Source organism: Carcharodon carcharias, chromosome 2 (genome assembly GCF_017639515.1).
Source record: "Carcharodon carcharias isolate sCarCar2 chromosome 2, sCarCar2.pri, whole genome shotgun sequence".
In the NCBI taxonomy this organism is placed as follows: Eukaryota; Metazoa; Chordata; class Chondrichthyes; order Lamniformes; family Lamnidae; genus Carcharodon; species Carcharodon carcharias.
Genome location: NC_054468.1, coordinates 92,707,632 through 92,727,930, shown reverse-complemented (window position 1 = coordinate 92,727,930; position 20,299 = coordinate 92,707,632). Strand labels below are relative to the sequence as shown.

The 20,299-nt window shown below is 40.7% G+C and overlaps 1 protein-coding gene across 2 annotated transcripts in view; it reads left to right on the top strand.

Annotated features, from left to right (window-relative positions):
* Positions 1–20,299, top strand: part of ubxn7 (UBX domain protein 7) — a 119,193-nt gene that overhangs the window by 51,446 nt on the left and 47,448 nt on the right. For both annotated transcript variants that reach the window (XR_005942407.1, XM_041182940.1), the window contains exons 3-5: positions 14,250–14,317; positions 14,723–14,788; positions 18,868–18,980. Coding sequence is in view for 1 of the 2 variants with exons in the window: in XM_041182940.1 (XP_041038874.1) it covers positions 14,250–14,317; positions 14,723–14,788; positions 18,868–18,980 (247 nt within the window). In the remaining variant the exon portion in view is untranslated. The remainder of the gene's footprint in view (positions 1–14,249; positions 14,318–14,722; positions 14,789–18,867; positions 18,981–20,299) is intronic.

The window sequence follows — 20,299 nt, the reverse complement described above, 5'->3', positions numbered from 1 at the left end:
CTACAGTCTTAAGGGAACCACCCTGACCCTATTGAACATTTGAAAATATGGGCAAGGGGCTCACAGAATACCGGCCCCATCCTTTAATCATCCTTGGATGTATATTATCTAGATCTGGAACCCTAACAATTTTGGGTTTTCCTAATCTATCCAAGATGACATTCCTATCTCTCTTAATATTACTCAGGAGTGGCCAACACTCATCTACAGGGGTAAGGACTGATGCCAAAATAGTCACTTAGCAGTTTGGCCAAAAAATAATCTGTTTGATGCTAGGTAAGAGATAAGTATATCAAAGAAACATGTGAGACACTGAAACTATCTGAGTGGGGGGTGGGGAGGTATACAATAACATAAGCCAGAAACATTACGAGCCTGACTAGGTGATATACTATAAGTACAAAGTGGTAATAACCATCTAGAGAAAAAAAAAAACATTTTAATAAAAAGTTGAGGGAATAGGAAAAGAGAAGCTGGGATGTTCTAAAATATTTTGCTCCAGTTAAGTTGAGCATGAGCATCCGTCACTCTGAAGAGATGTAATGGCCTCTTTGTAATTGTCACCTCAAATCCACTCCCCATCTCCTGCAACCTGTTCTCATTAAATTGTATCTTAAACTCTCAGCTGTGCCTTCTCTGGACTTTTTACTTGCTATCCATCACCTCTGCTTCTCATCACTGCCACAGCACCTCAGTCCTGGCTAGGTACTGTGTTCCCAAATCTTGGGCTTGTTATCCTGGATTGCTTCTAGTCTCAATTTCTAAGTGTTTCGTTATCACCATAACCCTTAATCCTGCCACTCATTATATCCAAGCTCCACTCACCCAAAACCCCACCTGGCCCAACACTCCAGCCATTTCTCCACACTGTTTTCAGCGGAACTGCACTTTGGTTCCATCCCCTCCCCTCCCCTTCACAGATTTCAGCACCATGCACGCACACACACCTCCCTCTCTGCTTCTTGCTTCAACATGAATGCTGCCCAAGTCTAGCCACACGTAACAAATCCTCCCAGGCTTACTGACTGACTCCTCACTGAGGGCACTATCTTCCACAGTTTCACATTAATGGTCCATGATTCCCTCCCAGCAGGTTTCCCATTCCATCCTTGCCTCATATGCTGCAATTCATTCTCTCTTTCCACCCACAGCCCCTCATTCTCTCCATTAATTGCACATCTGACAGTCTCTCTCCACCATGTTGCTCCAGCTTAATACGTGTTGGTTCCATCATCTTTTCTACCTTAGGCAATATCTAGATATTGAGTACATCAATAAAAGATGTTTGAGAACCATACAGAGGCAGTGGAGACAAATAAAAGAGGGAAGAGACTTGCAGAGTGAGTGAATCGAGCAGAGTGATGCCGAATAACAGTGGGAAAAAATTTGTGGCAGGTAGAGTGAAAGTGGTTAATTAGTTGGAGCAGGAAAGGGCTTCCATTATTCCTTGTTTTTCACCATTTAAAAATATATTTGGATCTATCCTTTTTTTGTACACTTAATTGCATTGAAATCTATCTGCCACAGTTTTATCCACTTGCTTAATCTGCTGATGTCTGTAATTTTATGCTTCCACCTACACTATTTATTATTCTACCAATATTTGCTTCATCAGCAAACCTTGGGTATATGGCTCCATAATGTCATCAAAGACATTAATGAATATAGTAAGTAGTTGAGCACTACCTTCCAACTTGAGCACTCATTAAGCCCACTCTGTTTTCTACTGCCTAAACTTTCTCCTAATTGCAATTATTTGCTTTCATTTTAGCTAACTTGGTTTTGTGGTACTTTAACAAATAAACTTTACCCACAGACATTCAACTGTCCACTACTTCAGTTACTTCCTCAAAAATCAATTAAGTTCATTAGGAATGGCATGCCCTTTACAGATCCATGTTGGCTCTGATCAGTTCACATTTCTGCCCTTGCAGATTCCAATAACATCTCCACGCAAATATTAAAGTAACAGGTCTAATAATTTATTGGTTGCTCTCTCGCCTTTGGGAGATCTAGGTTTTATTTTTTAAATTAAGCTTCTTTGATATATGTCAGAAATGTATTTAGTTTGTTTTTACTCCACTTCAGATAAGCTGTCGCATTCCTCTGGAAGGAGGAGGGGTAGAAAGTTATTTACTGAACTTGTAATAATGCGTCCACTAGCAGAAAATAACTGAGATTTGCCACATAGACTATGCAAAATGCATTCTAAGAATGGGAAGATCTCATGTCTGTCTAAAGAGAGATTAGTAATCATGCAATTTCTTCATTTCTCTTGCTAGTTAAGTGACCTTTTTTAATATTCATTCATGGGATGTGGGTGTCGCTGGCTAGGCCAGCATTTATTGCTTATCCCTAATTGCTCTTGAGGAGGTGGTGGTGAGCTGCTGCCTTGAACCGCTGCAGTCCGTGTAGTGTAGATATACCCACAATGTTGTTAGGGAGGGAGTTCCAGGATTTTGACCCAGCGACAGTGAAGGAACAATGGTATATTTCCAAGTCAGGATGGTGAGTGACTTGGAGGGGAACTTCCAGGTGGTGTTCCCATGTATCTGCTGCCCTTGTCCTTCATGGTATTTGGTACAAATCCATGCTCTTGAATGGAATGCCAAAGTGTTTGTGGATGGTAAAAATTAAATATTGCTTCAAAAAGTGAAAGATTGATCTGGTGGTGTTGTTTTGGTAATCCCTTGTTTTGTGAGTTCTTATTTGGGGTCAAAGAAAAAGAACTGCTTTTATACAACTTTAACATTGGAGATAGGAGCAGGAACAAGCCAAGTAGTCCCTTGAGAGAGAGTGCTTGTGAAAAGCAGTGGAGTCATTTACAGCAAGAGCGCTTGAGAGAAGCAGTGGGTCCTTTTAACAGTGAGAGGAATGTGGCCTTTAACAGTGAGGGAGTGATACTCATTGAGTATTTCTAGTCTTTAAAGTAAAACTAAGGTCTTTAGTTTGTGTTTAGTCTCTAGTCTTGTTTTCTCTTTTTCTGATACATAGCTTTTCAAGTATAAGATCAATGCTGGTGTGTATAAAAATAATTATAATAAAGTGTGAAGAGTTGGGATACGAGAGTAATTATTTGAATAAAATACGTTGATGATGGCAGGATGGGTAATGTGTTGCTACTGTAACATGTGGGAGCAGCTGGACACCAAGGTGATCCAGAGCGAACACATCACTAGTTGTTTGCAGCTTGAGGAACTTCGGACCCGAGTTAAGGAGCTGGAGTCCGAGCTGCAGACATTGCACCACATCAGGGAGGGGAATGATTACCTGGGCACTTTGCTCCAGGAGGCACCCCTCAGATTAGGTCATTTGAATTTGGTCTGTGATCAGGGGCAGGAGGGTGTGACTGCAGGTGAGGCAGTTATGGGGGCCCACGGGGTAGCATTCAAGGAGCCTCGACCCCTGCAACTGCCCAACAGTTACGAGGTTCTTGCATGCTGTGTGGACGAGAGCAGGTACTGTGGGGAGGAAGAGTGAACTGACCACGGCACCGTGGTACAGGGAGTCATTCAAGTGGGAGGAGGAAATAGGAATGTAGTAGTAGTAGAGGACAGTATAATTAGGGGAGAGATACTGTTCTCTGCAGCCACGAGCGTGAGTCCTGAAGGCTGTGTTGCCTGCCCGGTGCCAGGGTTAAGGACATCTCAGGGCTGGAGTGGAACTTGGAGTGGGAGGGGAGGGATCCAGTTGTTGTCATCCACATTGGTACCAACAACATTGATAGGACTAGAAAGGAGGTTCTGCTGAAAGAATTTGAACAGTTAGGAGCTAATTTAAAAAGTAAGAAAAGTAATCTCGGGATTACTACCTGAGCCATGGGCAAACTGGCATAGGGTAAATAAAGTCAAGGAGTTAAACATGTGGCTCAAAGATTGGTGTGGGAGGAATGAGTTTCAGTTCATGGGGCACTGGCATCAGTAATGGGGTAGAAGGGAGCTGTTCTGGTGGGACGGGCTTCACTTGAACCATGCTGGGACCAGGGTCCTGGTGAATTGAATAACTAGGGCTGTAGAGAGGGCTTTAAACTAAATAGAGGAGGGAGGGTTCTGGAGAGGGGATAAGTAGGCTAATAAAGCAAAAGGATATGGTGGCATTGTAGGGCAGCTACTTAGGTAATGATACCCAGAGTGTGACAGGAAGGGTTAAAGTACACAAACATTTAAAAAAAAAGCAGCAAATAGGGTCACGGGGGAAAAAAATGGTAAAAAGGAAAAAATTAATGGCTCTTTACTTAAATGCACATAGTATTCAGAACAAAATAAATGAATTAACAGTACAATTAGAGGTTAACGGGTATGACTCTATAGCCATTAAGGAGATGTGGTTACAACGAGATCAAAGTTGGGAACTAAATATTGAGGGGTATGTGACTTTTCGAAAGGACAGGCAGGAAGGAAAGGGTGGTGGGGCAGCTTTGTTAGTATGAGATGGAATAAGTACGATAGTACCGGAAGATGTAGAATCCATATGGGTGGAGATAAGAAAAGACAAGGGGAAGACGACACTGGTGGGAGTAGTCTTTCGGCCCCAAGTATTAGCTATACTGCAGGACACAGAATAAATCAGGAGATAACAAGGGCATGTAAAAATAAAAGGCAGTAAATTAATCATGGGTGATTTTAATCTTGTAGATTGGGAAAATCAAATTGGCAGAGATAGACATGAGTAAGAATTCATAGTGTATTCGGGACAGTTTCCTAGAACAATATGTTGTGGATCCAACCAGGGATTCAGGCAATTTCAGATCTGGTAATGTGGCAGGTTTAATAAATGACCTCAGTGTAAAAGGTATCCTAGGAAGTAGTGACCATAATATGGTAGAATTTGGCATTCAGTTTGAGAGTGAGGAACTTGGGTTGGAAACAACTGTGCTAAACTTAAATAAGGGTATTAAAAAGGAATGATGGCAGAGTTAGCTGGAGTGGACTGGGATAGGATTTTGGCAGAAAAAATGGTTGAACAATGGCAGACATTTAAGAAAATAGTTCATGACTCACAACAAAGATATATCCCAGTGAGGAAGAAAGTTCCAAGGAAGGGGATAAATCAACCATGGTTAACCAAACAAGTTAAGGATATTATCAAATTAAAAGAAAAGGCGTACAATGTGACAAAGATTAGTGGTAAGCCAGAGGATTGGGGAAGTTTTAAAAACCAACAAAAGATTACTAAAAAAAATGGAGAGAAAATAAGGGTAAACTATTAAGTAATATAAAAATGGGCAATAAGAGCTTCTTTAAATATATAAAAAGGAACAGAGAGACCAAAGTGAACATAGGCCCCTTATAAAATGAGGCGAGGAAAATAATAATGGGGAACCAGGAAATGGCAGAGGAGTTGAATAAATACTTTGCTTCAGTCTTCAACGGTAGATGATACTAATAGCATTCCAATACTAAATAATCAAGGGGCAAAATAGGAGGAGGAAATAAATACAATAACTATCACTAGAGAAAAAGTACTAGGGAAACTAATAGAACTAAAGGCCGATAAGTCACCTGGACCTGATGGGTTGCATCCTAAGATATTAAAGGAAGTATCTACAGAGATAGTGGGTGCACTGCTAGTCATCTTCCAAGAATCCTTAGATTCTGGAAAAGTCCAGAGGATCGGAAAACTGCCAATGTAACAATCTTATTCAAAAAGGGAGGGAGACAAAAAAATAACAGGTAACTACAGGCCAGTTAGCTTAACATCTGTCATTGGGAAAATGTTATGTGTTATTATTTATATTATAAATGTTATATTTATAATATAAGCATATATAAAGGATGTAATAATCTAATCAAGCAGAGTCAGCATGGCTTCATAAAGTGGGAATCATGCCTGACAAATTTACTAGAATTCTTTGAGGAGGATAGATAAAGGGGAACCAATAGATGTCATATATTTGGATTTCCAAAAGGCGTTCAACAAGGTACTGCACGTAAGGCTACTTAATAAGGTAAGAGCCCATGGTGTTGGGGGATAGTATATTAGCATGGATAGAGGATTGGCTAACTGATAGAAGACCGAGACTTGGGATAAGGGGGGCATTTTCAGGATGGCAACCTGTAACTAGTGGAGTGCCACAGGGATCAGTGCTGGGGCCTCAATTATTTACCAAATATATTAATGACTTAAGTGAGGGAAGTAAATGTACTATTGCTAGATTTGTGGATGATACAATAATAGGTGGGAAGGCAAGAGGATGACACAAGGAGTCTACAGAAGGATAAAGACAGGTTGTCAGTGGGCAAAAAAGTGGCAGATGGAGTATAATGTGGGAAAATGTGAGGTTGTGCACTTTCGCAGGAAGATTAGAGGAGCTAAATATTATTTACATGGAAAAAGACTGCAGAGGGCTGCAGCACAGAGGGATTTGGGAGTCCTTGTGTATGAATCCCAAAAAGCTAACATACAAGTTCAATAGGTAAAAGGGAAGGCAAATGGAATGTTGGCCTTTTTCGAAGGGAATAGAGTATTAAAAATAGGGAAGACTTGCTAAAACTATACAAGGCACTAGTTAGACCACACCCAGAATACTGTAAAGTTTTAGTCCCCTTATCTAAGGAAAGATATACTGGCATTGGAAGCAGTCCAGAGAAGATTCACTCAGTTGATTCTGAGTATGGAAGGATTTTCTTATGAGGAGAGGTTGAGTAGGTTAGGCCTGAACTTATTGGAGTTTAGAAGAATGGGAGGTGACCTTATTGAAAGATATAAGATTCTTAGGGGGCTTGACAGGGTAGATACTGAGAGGTTGTTTCCTCATGTGGGAGAGTCTAGGACCAGAGGGCATAATTTCAGAGTAAGGGGCCACCCATTTAAAACAGCGATGAGGAGGAATTTCTTCTGAGGGTAGTTAATCTGAGGAATTGTTTACTGCAGGGAACTGTAGAAGCTGGGTCGTTAAGTATATTCAAGGCTGAGATAGATTTTTAATCAGTAAGGGAATTGAGGGTTATAGGGAAAAGGCAGGAAAGTGGAGTTGAGGATTATCAGATCAGCCATGATCTCATTGAATGGCAGAGCAGACTTGATGGGCTGAATGGCCTACTTCTCCTATGTCTTCTGGTCTTATCAATCAGCTATGATCTTGATATAGAGTCCACTTTCCCATAGCATCCCCATATTCCTTGATGCCTTCAGTACCCAAAAGTCTATTGACCTCAATGACTAAGCCTCCACAGCCCTCTAGAGTAGAGAATCACACAGTCATTACCCTTTGAGTGAAGAAATTTCTTTGTGTGTCTCACTTCAATTGCTGACCCCTTATCCTGAGGAAAACAGCCTGCAAGTGTCTACCCTATCAAGCACAAAAGATTTTATATGTTTCAAGGTGATTGCCTCTCATTCTTCTTAACTCCAGAGAATGTAGGCTTTTATATTCAATCTCTCCTCATTGGAAAGCGCTCTTGCATTGCATTGCAACCAAATTATTCCATTGGTAAGGAAACCAAAACTATTCAGAACTCCAGGTGTTTTAATCACAGAAAGGCTTCCTTCCTCTTATACGAAAGGCCATGGTCCTGAAACATTAACTCTGTTTTTCTCTCCACAGATGCTGCATGATCTGGGTGTTTGCAGCATTTTGTTTTTATTCTAGATAAACTTACCATTTTCCCTCCTAATTCCTTGATTTATCTCCATGTTAACTTTCTGCCTACCATGTCCTCAGCATTCCAAAAACAGCGAACTGTTTTTTTGATATTGAGTCACTTGTTATGTAGACAGTCAAATTACACATAGTAAGGTCCCACCAATGATCTAAATAACCAGTCGACCTGCTTTTGATAGAGGCATAAGTGATAGCTTGAACATCTGGAGAGATCCCTGTTCTTCAAATAGCAGCATGGGACCTTTTATCTTCACTTGAATAGGCACACAGAGCCTTGGTTTAACTTTTCATAAAGACCTCCAACAATGCAGCCACTTTTGGTATTGCACTGAAGTGTTAATCCATTGATCTAGATTATGTCATAAGTCCTGGGGTTAGGCTGAACTTTGTCCTTTTTGGGGCAAGAGTGCTGCCAATTGAACCAACCTGGTTCCGACTGAACTGGAGAACTGGGCCAAGTGCAGCCCACTGCATCGTGTTGGGGTATTTCTATTCACAGTAGAAAATCAGAACCAGATTGATTGTTTTGCTCAAGGATGACCTTACAATTTTTAAACTGGGCTTTTGGTGGTATTCCATATAGGGGCTGGGATATTCTGTGGTAAAAATAGAAAATAACTCCTACATATCCAAGTAGTTTTCCACCTTTAGTGTGTATATGTGGAATGCTTGGCAGTGAAAACAGCCTAAAAATAGGATACCCACAACATTACTGATGTACACTTGCATTGCACAGTTTCATCAAGTAGAAGTGGAGCTCCCATTGCTTTGGATCTATACCATTTTGCATAAGGAGGGGCGTTGGTGATGTCATGGCAGCAAGAAGCAGCTACATATGCACACTGCTATATTGACAGAAATTAGAAAATTGTGACTTCAATTTCTGACATGGAACTTCACTGATGATTAAGGAAAGGCGTTAAAGGTCAGTAATTTGAAAATGGGGCAGGCTGTGTACTAGGCCCATGGATGGTCAGAATTAGTCGATGCTGCTTGTGGAATCTGTTTATATTCATGCTGTACCTCACATAGCATGGCTACCTATGCCCAACATCGTTCTGTGCTACATCTGATTGTCCAAGGTATAACATCAATTGACACAGGTTCTGATTCCTCTTATTCTGACTTGCCAGAAGGACCTTTATACCTTTATAGTCTTAGTTTAGATTTCTTTCCCCTAATTGAATTTTATTCATAGAATTCAGTTACCGTATTATAAAAGGGACAGTAAGTAAACTCCTGTTATATGAAATGTTGACTTACATTTGCTTGGGAGATATGGATAGCTTCCAAATTTAAGGTGCAAGTTTCATGTATAACCAAGATATTATAAATCGCAGTGCTTGACTCACTTTCTTTTTGTTTTCTATGGCGCTCATTTGCACTCCTTTGACACAGTGTAAAGACATAAACGGGAAATTACAGGCCGATTAGCCTGACCTCGGTCGTTGGTAAGATTTTAGAGTCCATTATTAAGGATGAGATTTCAGAATACTTGGAAGTGCATGGTAAAATAGGGCAAAGTCAGCATGGTTTCATCAAGGGGAGGTCATGCCTGACAAATCTGTTAGAATTCTTTGAGGAGGTAATGAGTAGGTTATACAAAGGAGAGCCAATGGATGTTATCTACTTGGACTTCCAGAAGGCCTTTGACAAGGTGCCACACAGGAGGCTGCTCAGTAAGATAAGAGCCCATGGTGTTAGAGGTAAGGTACTAGCATGGATAGAAGATTGGCTGTCTGGCAGGAGGCAGAGAGTGGGGATAAAGGGGGTCCTTCTCAGGATGGTGGCTGGTGACTAGTGGAGTTCCGCAGGGGTCAGTGTTGGGACCATAACTTTTCACTTTATACATTAATGATCTAGATGAAGGAACTGAGGGCATTCTGGCAAAGTTTGCAGATAATACAAAGATAGGTGGAGGGACAGGTAGTATTGAGGAGGCGGGGAGGCTGCAGAAGGATTTGGATAAGTTAGGAGAATGGGCAAAGAAGTGTCAGATGGAATACAACGTGGGGAAATGTGAGGTCATGCACTTTGGTAGAAAGAATAGAGGCATAGACTATTTTCTAAATGGGGAGAGAATTCAGAAATCTGGAGTGCAAAGGGACTTGGGAGTCCTAGTCCAGGATTCTCTTAAGGTTAACTTGCAGGTTGAGTTGGTAGTTAGGAAGGCAAATGCAATGTTGGCATTTATTTCAAGAGGGCTAGAATATAAAAGCAGCGATGTGCTGCTGAGACTTTATAAGGTTTTGGTCAGTCCACATTTAGAATATTGTGAGCAATTTTGGGCCCCGTACCTCAGGAAGGATGTTCCAGCCCTGGAGAGGGTTCAGAGGAGGTTCACTAGAACGATCCCAGGAATGAAAGGCTTAACATATGAGGAACATTTGAGGACTCTGGGTCTATACTCGATGGAGTTTAGAAGGATGAGGGGAAATCTGACTGATTGAAACTTACAGAATACTGAAAGGCCTGGATAGAGTGGACGTGGAGAAGATGTTTCCATTAGTAGGAGAGACTAGGACCCAAGGGCACAGCCTCAGAGTAAAGGGAAGATCTTTTAGAACAGAGATGAGGAGAAACTTCTTTAGCCAGAGAGTGGTGAATCTATGGAATTCATTGCCACAGAAGGCTGTGGAGGCCAGGTCCTTGAGTGTATTTAAGACAGAGACAGATGGGTTCTTGATTGGTAAGGGGATCAAAGTTTACGGAGAGAAGGTGGGAGAATGGGGTTGAGAAACTTATCAGTCATGATTGAGTGGCGGAGCAGACTCAGTGGGCTGAATGGCCTAATTTTTGCTCCTATATCTTATGGTCTAATGTGTGCTTGCAAACGTCATTCAGAGGAGTGCCCCATGGCAGAAATCAGGAAGATTAAAATTAAAATCTCAGCACAATGATGCCAAGCTGTTGCTTTTATTTGGGCTTGTGAGCCACACCTTCTGTTTTTGCAGTGTATGCCTTTATCATGAAAGTTGAAGTCTATCGCATGAATAAAAGTGATTTACTTAATGTTTATGCTTTAAAAAAGCTTAGTACCCCAAAACTTTTCTCAGTACATATCAGAATTTAGTAGCTGCTGGGAGTCAACATGATCTCTTATTTTACATATGGTCCTATGTTTTAATATCATTATCCCTGACCCCTCTGCCTTGGAGTCAGTCATACTGCAAGCATGAATTGACAAAGATCCTGAAGCCTCTGATCATGGCTTGGGTCACCTTTGTGTTTTTTGGATGGGAATTCCTTTCCTCTAACTGATTGCAGCTTGTGTTCTTTGGATGTGTGATTTCTACCTCATGGCAAGCAGTCTGAGTTCTCTTTGCGTGGCTCATATTTGCTTTCAGTTCTCAGGTTACAGAATGCAGACATCTGGACTCATTTAAGAATGTTTTCAATGTGTGCAGTAAATGTAAATTGTCAGTTTACAGCATGTGCGAGGTTAACATATACTGGCAGGTATTTGTCAGTGTGTGGAGGGCCAACAAGGGAGCTTGCCTAACGTAAAAACAAAACGCTGGAAATACTTAGCAGCTTTGCAGCATCTAGGAGAGGGAAACAGTTGATGTTTCAGATCAGAGACCCTTCATCAGAACTGGGAAAAGTTAGAGATGTAATATGTTTGAGCAAGTGAATGTGAAGAGGGGTGAGAAGACAACCAAAATGATCTGTGATAAGGTGGGAGGCAGGATCGATTAAATGACAAAAGGTTTCATGGCCAAAGGAAGTGGTAATGGGATAAATAAAGAAACAAAAGATGTCTAGAAGAGGTATGAATGGCAGATCCAGCCCAGAGAGCTTGCCCTCTTTTGAGAGAGGGGCTTAAGAGAGCATTGAAACTTTGGATTTTGGATTGATTGGCCAAGTTGAGAACTCCTGCCTAATGAGAAATAACTTAGCTGCAGATGGAAGACCCCCTTGAGCTTTGAGGAAGTGTAAACGCAAGATCTTTTAGGTGTACTGGGAACTAGTGATTTTTCAAAATTGGACCATTGGAAATGGTTCCCTATTATAATAGAATGTCTCAGAGCTTATGTAGTAGGAAGAGTTAGTTAGAGGCAGCCATAGAATAGTGGAATAATACAGCACAGAAAGAGGCCATGTGGTCCATCTTGGCTATGTTGGCTCTTTTGTTAGAGCAGTCTAACCCCAGTTCCTCACTCTTACACCATAACTCTGTATGTTTTTCCCTTCAAATATTTATCCAGTCCCCTTTTGAATGTAACTGTTGAATCAGCTTCCACGTCTCCTTGCAACACGTTTCAATCATCATAACTTGCTCTGTATAAACAAAAAGGTCTCATCTTGCCACTAGTGCGTCTGCCAATCATCTTAAATCTGGTTATCTAACCGTCTGCCATTGGAGGCACTTTCTCCTTACTCTTTGAAAATGTTCATGATTTTGAACAGCTTGTATCAATCTCCCCTTAAGCTTCTGCCTCTAAGGAGAACAACCCCATCCCTTTGCATAACTGAATACCTGGCACCTTTCCAGTAAATGTCTTCTACACCTCCTCAAGGCCTTGACATTCTTCCTGAAGTTTGGTGCTCAGAATTGAACATAATACTCCAGTGAAGGCCTAACTAGCATTTCCTAAATAACTTCCTTGTTTTTGCACTCTATGCCTCAAACAATAAAGCCAAGGATCCCACATGCTTTTTAATAGCCTTCTCAATTTGTCCTACCATCTTCGAAGATTTGTGTACGTACTCCCCTCCCTCCTCCCAGGTGTCTCTATCCCTGCATCCTCAAAATTGTACCATTTGCTTATATTTCCTCCCTTTATTCCCCTACCAGAATGTATCACATACATTTCTTTTTTAAATTTCATTTGTCATGTGCCCAACACATTTTACCAATCTGTCACCCTGAAATCTGCTAAATATTTTTACACTTGAATGCACCTTGTCCTTTTCCATAACTACTCCATATCTGATATGACCACTATCCTCAAAATGCCATCTTACTCAGTGACCAACTCTTGCAAAGGAAATAAGAGCAAGTCCGCCACAGAGGTCTGTATCAACGAGGTGCTGCCGAAGCCTGGAGAGAGCAGATACTGTGCATGTGAGAAATTTCAAGGTCCAAATTGCAGTACAAACAGCATCTCGGCACCATGCAATCCAGGACCCGGGACAGTGGACTCTGATGCAAGAAGATCCCGTAAAATAAGGAATGGCTGGTCACCCTGATGCCACTGAAAAATGCTCGACTTGCTCCACTTCATTTTCCAGAACTAGCTCCAGTGCTGATTTCTTTCTTATAAAACAGGACACGTCAAGAACACAACAGGTCCGTCAGCATCTTTGGAGAGAAAAACAGAGCTACTCTTTCAGTTCTAATGAAGGTTCACAGACCTGAAACGTTAACTGTTTTCCTCTCCACAGATGGTGCCAGACTTGCTGAGTATTTCCAGTATTTTCTGTTTTTATTTCCGGTTTACAGCACCTGCTGTATTTTGCTTTTTATGTTACTGCTTTATTCCTTGTTAGACTGGGAATACACTGATCAAGATGGAATTTGGGAAAGGATTTGATTTGAAGGGCTTTTGATTTTCTATTTTGCATTAAAATAGTCTTGCTGTGCTCTTCCAGAGGTTACATGAGTAAGCAAAGCGAACATATGAATTAAGAGCAGGAGTGGGCCACTCGGCCCTTCAAGCCTGCTCCAACATTCAATACGATCATGGCTGATCTGATTTGAACCTCAACTTCACATTCCTGTCTCACCCCGATGATCTTTCACCTCTTATCAAGAATCTACCCACCTCTGCCTTAAAAAAATATTCAAGAGCTCTGCCTCAATCACCTTTTGAGGAAGAGAGTTCCAAAGTGCCGCAGCCCTCCTGAGAGAGACCATCTTTCTTCATTTCTGCCCTAAATGGGCGACCCTTTATTTTGAAACATTGACACCGAGTTTGAGATTCTCCCAAAGAGGAAACATCCTTTCCACATCCATCCTGTAAAATCCTTCAGGATCTTGTATGTTTCAATCAAGTCGCCTCTTACTCTTATAAACTCCAGTGGATGCAAGCCAAGCCTATCCGGTCTTTCCTCAAGACAATCCATCCATTCCAGGTATTAATTTAGTAAACCTTCTCTGAACTCTAATGCATTTACATCTTTCCTTAAATAAGGAGACCAGTACGTTACACAGTACTCCAGAGGTAGTCTCACCCATGCCCTATATAACTGAAACATAACTTCCCAACTCTTGTATTCAATTCCCCTCTCAATAAACAATCACATTCTATTAATTTTGCTAAATATTTGCTCCACCAGCATTCTAACCTTTGCAATTCATGCACTAGGACACTCTGATCACTCTGCATCTCAGAGCTCTGCAATCTCACTGTATAATGACAATCTATCAGCATAATGGAATGTAATGTTCGCTTCATCCTGAATTCAATCACAGGTATTGTACATAGTTTTACAGTTCTGACCTGGAAGCAGACACAGGACAACAGCAAACACATTTTTGCATTTGAGGAATATTCACTGCTCAGTGCACTGTTACAATAACAAGTCTTGCTAAAGTATTCCTGGTCTTGGCTTCACTGAGTTCTGTTAATCTTGAGCGTAGGCTGATGGATGCAGTAGTTTCTTCCTCAGTCTGATGCTTGTTCATTTTGCATCATTTTAGGGATGAAGTGCGAGCTCCAATTCCACAAAAGCAAGAAATCCTGGTGGAACCTGAACCTTTGTTTGGGGGTAAGGTGTTTCAAACTAAATATTTCTCTAAACTATCAGTTTCTCTGTTTAATTGCTTTCCCCCAATGTAACAGGCAAACAGCTGCTGTTTGTGTCTGATGTAGATTACTGACAGGTAAATCCTCCCTAAATGCTCATATTTATGTAGATTGTAATTTGGATGGTTTCCATTATATTGTAAAATAGAAGAAAGAGCTTGTATTTATGTAGTGCTGTATCATCTCCTGAGGACCTCCTAAACCAGCTTACAACCAAGCCAGGTGGTTGACCAGTTCCCTCTGCCCTGCCTTGTCTCTGACCAGCTTGCACCCCGCCACCTCCCTATATTAATTTTATCTAGCTTTAAATGCTGTTTGTGAGCCTGTAGTTTTTGATGCACAGTAAACATAATCGTGCATTCCACAGCTCCTAAACGACGACGACCTGCACGCTCCATATTTGATGGATTCAGAGACTTCCAGACTGAAACAAGTGAGTATTCCTTTTGTGTATATTATTTTAACAGGGAACTGTGAAAGTGAGAAGGAAATTTTGCTTTACCGTACATTGTAAGAAGATCATAAACTGCTTCCAATCTTCATTTATCCATAACCATTCTCTGCTCCCATGTTCTATTCTAAGAAGCCAGTTGGTGAAGGATAGAACTGGAGAACTGGAGGATAGAATCTTTCACACTGAATTGTATTTAGAGTTAGACATTTACAAGCATGCACCTCCAAACTAACAACCACAGTTTGTGTGTCTCTCTTTTTAATAGGGACTCGAGTCAATCTCCAGTTAATAATTAAAAATAATGAATATGCAATTAATAAATTGTCTGCCTATACTTTAACCTTTTGTCACAATTGGCCTATGTGGGCGTTGTCATGCGAAACAATGGGGGTGGAGGATCTCAAACATTTTGTGTTTATTCTTGAGTCTGCAGAAATAAGAGCATAACATGACTTTTCCATCGTTGGAAATAGGATCCAGACCCAAGTAGTACCACTAGATTCCAAGTTAGTTCCTGGCTATCGAGCATTGGGTGTTTTACATACTAAGCAGCAAGGCCATTGTAGAGCTTTATCTCCAAGTTATGATTTGTGGTCTCAGCCGTATTTGGTCCCAATCCAGTACCGTTGATTAAGTTTACCGTCACAAATGTTTCTTTGCATCTTTCTTTATGCTGGGTGGCAGTGCTAGATTCTTTTGGACAGAAACTTGTTTTAAAGGACACCATTTTAGATATGATTATAGTTGCACACAATTCGCATTCCAGTTTGTTACCATTGGAATGAGCAACTGAGTCCAATTTGCATGCCCTATCAATATAACAACAAAGATCAGTAAGGTTTGCACCTGTCATTGCCCTGTTTGTAAACTTTATTTTATCTTTTTAGAAAGTATGTTAAACACACTTGAGAAAATATAATTACTGATTTGCCTTCTCTGACACTTTGATGCCAATATCAAATATGTAAATATTAGGTCTGGGAATCTGGATGGACAACTAATTTCAGAATCCTAGCTCTAGCAGAATTGTCAAGTGTAATTTTGTAAGAACATAAGATTTTGCACTCACCCTTACAACTGATGGTTCTCCTAATTGAGGCGAGCATTGTACCATTGCATTCTGTTTATCAACAGGCTGGTCTAATCTGCAGTATAAGTGCTGAATTACTACTGGATGCACAAGATAGTCTTTATTTAGTTAACAGCACCAAAAATTGAAAGGAGTGAGGTGGGACTTATAGTGCAAATATTGACTGGTGTTTGGACATTGCTCCAAGCATGGGAGCAGCCCCTGGACTTGGAAAGTGGGGAATATCTAGTTACATGTCTCCAACTCTAGTGACAATTGCTAGGTAAGATATGGATTGAGATACTGAACTGCACTTCAGGGGAAGGCTAAATAAACATCCAAAGGAGAAAGGAATAGAAGGATATGCTGATTGGGTGAGATGAAGTGATCAGGGAGGAGGCTTGTCTGGAGCATAAATACTGGCATGGACCACTTGGGTTAAGTGCCCTGTTTCTGTGCTGTACAACTAGCTAACTCTAAAATTATTGCCATACTTGAGATACAAGTGTCCTGGTACACACTGGGTTCTCCTCCATTGTTCTAGCATGTTCCTCTGTTTTCCCTTGAATGCTAGGCTGATTGGTGGAGAGAATAGGAAGTGATTCTGACTTTAAACCATAATTTGAATGTTGTTCTTTACAGCACAGATTTACTTTGGGAGTAAGAAAACTAGGCAAGTAACTGGTCTAAGCGAAGTTAGTTGGATTGTTGAAGTAGACAGAGTAGGTTCCCAGCGATAAAAGCAAAATACTGCGGATGCTGGAAATCTGAAACAAAAACAAAAATACCTGGAAGAACTCAGCTGGTCTGACAGCATCTGCAGAGAGGAATACAGTTGACATTTTGAGTCCGTATGACTCTTCATCAGAACTAAGGAAATATAGAAATGAGGTGAAATATAAGCCGGTAGAGTGGGGTGGGACAGGTAGAGCTGGATAGGGGGCCAGTGATGGGTGGAGGCAAAGAACAAATTGCCAAAGATGTCATGGACAAAAGGACAAAGGGGTGTTGACGGTGGTGATATTATCAAAGGAATGTGCTAATGGGGACATTAAGGGACAAGCTAGGGGCAGATGGCCCGGGTGGGGTGGGGGTAAGGGATTGAAATGGGCTAATAGGTGGAGATAAAACAATAGATCAAAATAAATTTAAAAATAGGTGGGAAAAGATGACTGGTTCAGAGTGAGAACAATAGGCTGACAGTGAAAAAGCACCAGGATGTAGAGTAACAAGCTAGTGTTGGAATACCATGGGTGGGATTTTCTTGCTGAAAGTCGGTGGACTTTTGAAAATCCTGGCCCATGTCTCTGCCCTAATTTGGAAGTGGCCCAGAAATGATTATTCAGATGGAGTATATAGCTTTACGAGTGTTAGCATTTGAATATTTAACTTTTATAAATAAAATTTAAAAGTTACTTCAATGTAAAACCATGTGACAGAATTCAAGTTCTAGCTCTGACCTAGCTGTGAATTTTGATGCAAGAGATTTAGATTTGATCAAGGTGGCTTACTGACTCGAATTTTGTGGTAAGAGTTATGGAGAGGCTTTCAGTGCTCAATTATTCAGGATTAAATTGGACTGCAGCTTCTGGCATCAGCATGTGTGCAGTTAAACACGGAAATCAGAAAGTTTCCCTGTTTTTGCACAAGCTTCACTCCACCTGTAGCTCACTGACTTGGCATTGAAATGCATGCAATAGCATGAAGTTGGGTTGCTTACCCACTAGGAACCCATTAAACATGCCAGAAAAAGTTAGGGTCTGCCCATTCATGTATAAGTGAGTTTTTAACAGCATGGCAAATTTTAATTACTGCCAAACAACCTATGACTTTGAAAGTTTACTTTTTACAAGTGTGAATTTGTATTCTTAGATTTTAAAAAAAAGGTTTTTCTCTTTCCCTCCCTCTATCCCATTTTTCTGTCCATTTTTTGCTTTCAGTGCATGATTTTACATTGAATCGAACATCATAAGTTACACCTGGTTTAGATTCCGTGTCTCTGTTATGATTCTTCAATCCAGTTGAGACACGCCATTGCTTGTTTTGCTGTCTCAGGCCCCAGACCCTTTGTTGAAGCCGCTGGACTGTTCCGATTCTTGATTACTGCAATTCGCAGTGTGAAGGCTTACAAAGTCCCTGGGAAAGTTGAAATGTTATGAACGGCAAGCTCACATCCTTGCTGCTGACCACAAAATCTAGGCTATAGCTTTTCCTGCAGCGTCTATCCAAGTAAATAAAAGGGTCTTGAACCTAAATATCTGTAGGAACAACCTTGATAGATACCTCTATCCCTTTCATTTCCTGATTTTGTTATTTGTCATTTGAGTCTGATTTTTTCTCCTTTCCTCTATTTTATACTGTTGTCTGTAAGAAAGTCTTATTAAATACAGGATGAGAATTTTGCATATTAAATTGTTACTTTTATGACATTGGCTCATTTACTAAATGTGGCAAGCGAATGCCATCTGCTGTGTGGCCTGACTGCATGGAAAATTGAAACAATGGTTATAGGGTTATTCAGAGAGGGAGGTGAACCTTGTCTAACATACAGAAAGTGATGACTTGGTTTAACAGGGTAAAGAGAGATAACTAATGTATAATACAAACACATGCATATTTAACCCAAAATACACCTACTTGGAGCAATCAACTACCAATCTGATTTTAAAGTTCTTTGTTCTTGGTGCATTTATCCTGAATGGCTTTCTAGAAAACAATCCTGATTAAGTATCAAGTGGGAAGTGGAAATATATTTAAAATTCGCAACAACAAAGCTTAAAGAATGATATCTGTATCACAGAAAAACAGAACATTAAGAGAAAAGGATAGGAATATGTTATAAGATGGTGAACTGGAATATTGCTTCACTCTATGATGTCACTGAAATACCTCTTTATTACAACCTTAAGACACTGTGTTAACTGTTCTATGTGTAAAAAGAGCAGACCATAAATGTGTGTACTAACATTCTGTGGTAATGTGTTTACAGTCAGACAGGAGCAGGAGCTGCGAAATGGTGGTCCGGTGGACAAGAAGCTGACCACTCTGGCAGACCTCTTCAGACCACCCATAGACCTAATGCACAAAGGCAGCTTTGAAACGGTGAGGGTTAGGAATGGAGCTATAATCATGAGTAACAATTACAGGAATGGAGTGACATTTTTACGGATAAGCAGGGACAATATTGTTTCTGTTGGTAGTGTTTTCTTTCCCAACATAGTCATGAAACTAATTATTTGATTGCTGCACACTTAGTTGCTTAAATTCAGCATTGTCTTGTTTAACTTGTAAGTCTTTTGGGAGCCCTCCATCATGCATTGTTTTCAGTGCAAAAGGATGACCTGCTGACTTGCTCTTATTGCTTCCAAGGCAATGCCCTGACTGGAGGAGGTTTGTGTGGCATCAGTAATTTAAGTATATGAACCCTAATAGCTCCTACTTGGCTGGCATTCTATGCCCTGATTCTGTTATTTGTCATTGAAATACCAAATAGGAGATCATTTTATGTTTATGATTGCTTTTAAATGTGATGTCTGGATTTTGGTGGTTCTTGTATGGATTTAAGTGCATTAATTACAATAAGGTTTCTTTTGGAGAAGAAATTAATTATATTTTGGATAACACCAACTTGCACGTAAATATAACCCTTTCATGTGGAAAAATGTTTCATTACAATTCAAAGGCATAGTAAAAAAAAAATAGTTTTTGATTAGTGATTTTCACTGTTGGGAATGCATAGAATAAGGTTGGCCTTAAAAGTTTGATCATGACCACATGTTACTGTGCCTCACTTTTTACAAAAAAAAAATTCATTTATGGGATGTTTTGGCATTGCTGGCTAGGCCAGCATTCATTACCCATCCGTAGTTGCCCTTGAGAAGGTGGTAGTGAGCTGCTTTCTTGAACCGCTGCAGTCCATGTGGTATAGGTACACCCACAATGTGGTTAATGAGGGAGTTCCAGGATTTTGACCCAGCATTAGTGAAGGAATGGTGATATACTTCCTGGTCAGATGGTGAGTGACTTGGAGGGGAACTTCCTGGTGGTGGTGTTCCCATGTATGTGCTACCCTTGTCCTTCTAGATGGTGTTGGTCTTGGGTTTGGAAAGTGCTGTCAAAGGAGCCTTGGTGAGTTTCTGCAGTACATCTTGTATATGGCATACACTGCTGCCACTGTTCGTCAGTGTGGAAGGAGTGAATGTTTGTGGAAGGGGTGCCAGTCAAGCAGGCTGCTTTGTCCTGGATGGTGTCAAGCTTCTTGAGTGTTGTTGGAGCTGCACTCATCCAGGCAAGTGGAGAATAGTCCATCACACCCCTGGCTTGTGCCTTGTAGATGGTGGACAGACTTTGGGGAGTCAGGAGATGAGTTACTTGCTGCAGGATTCCTAGCCTCTGACCTACTCTTCTAGCCACAGTATTTA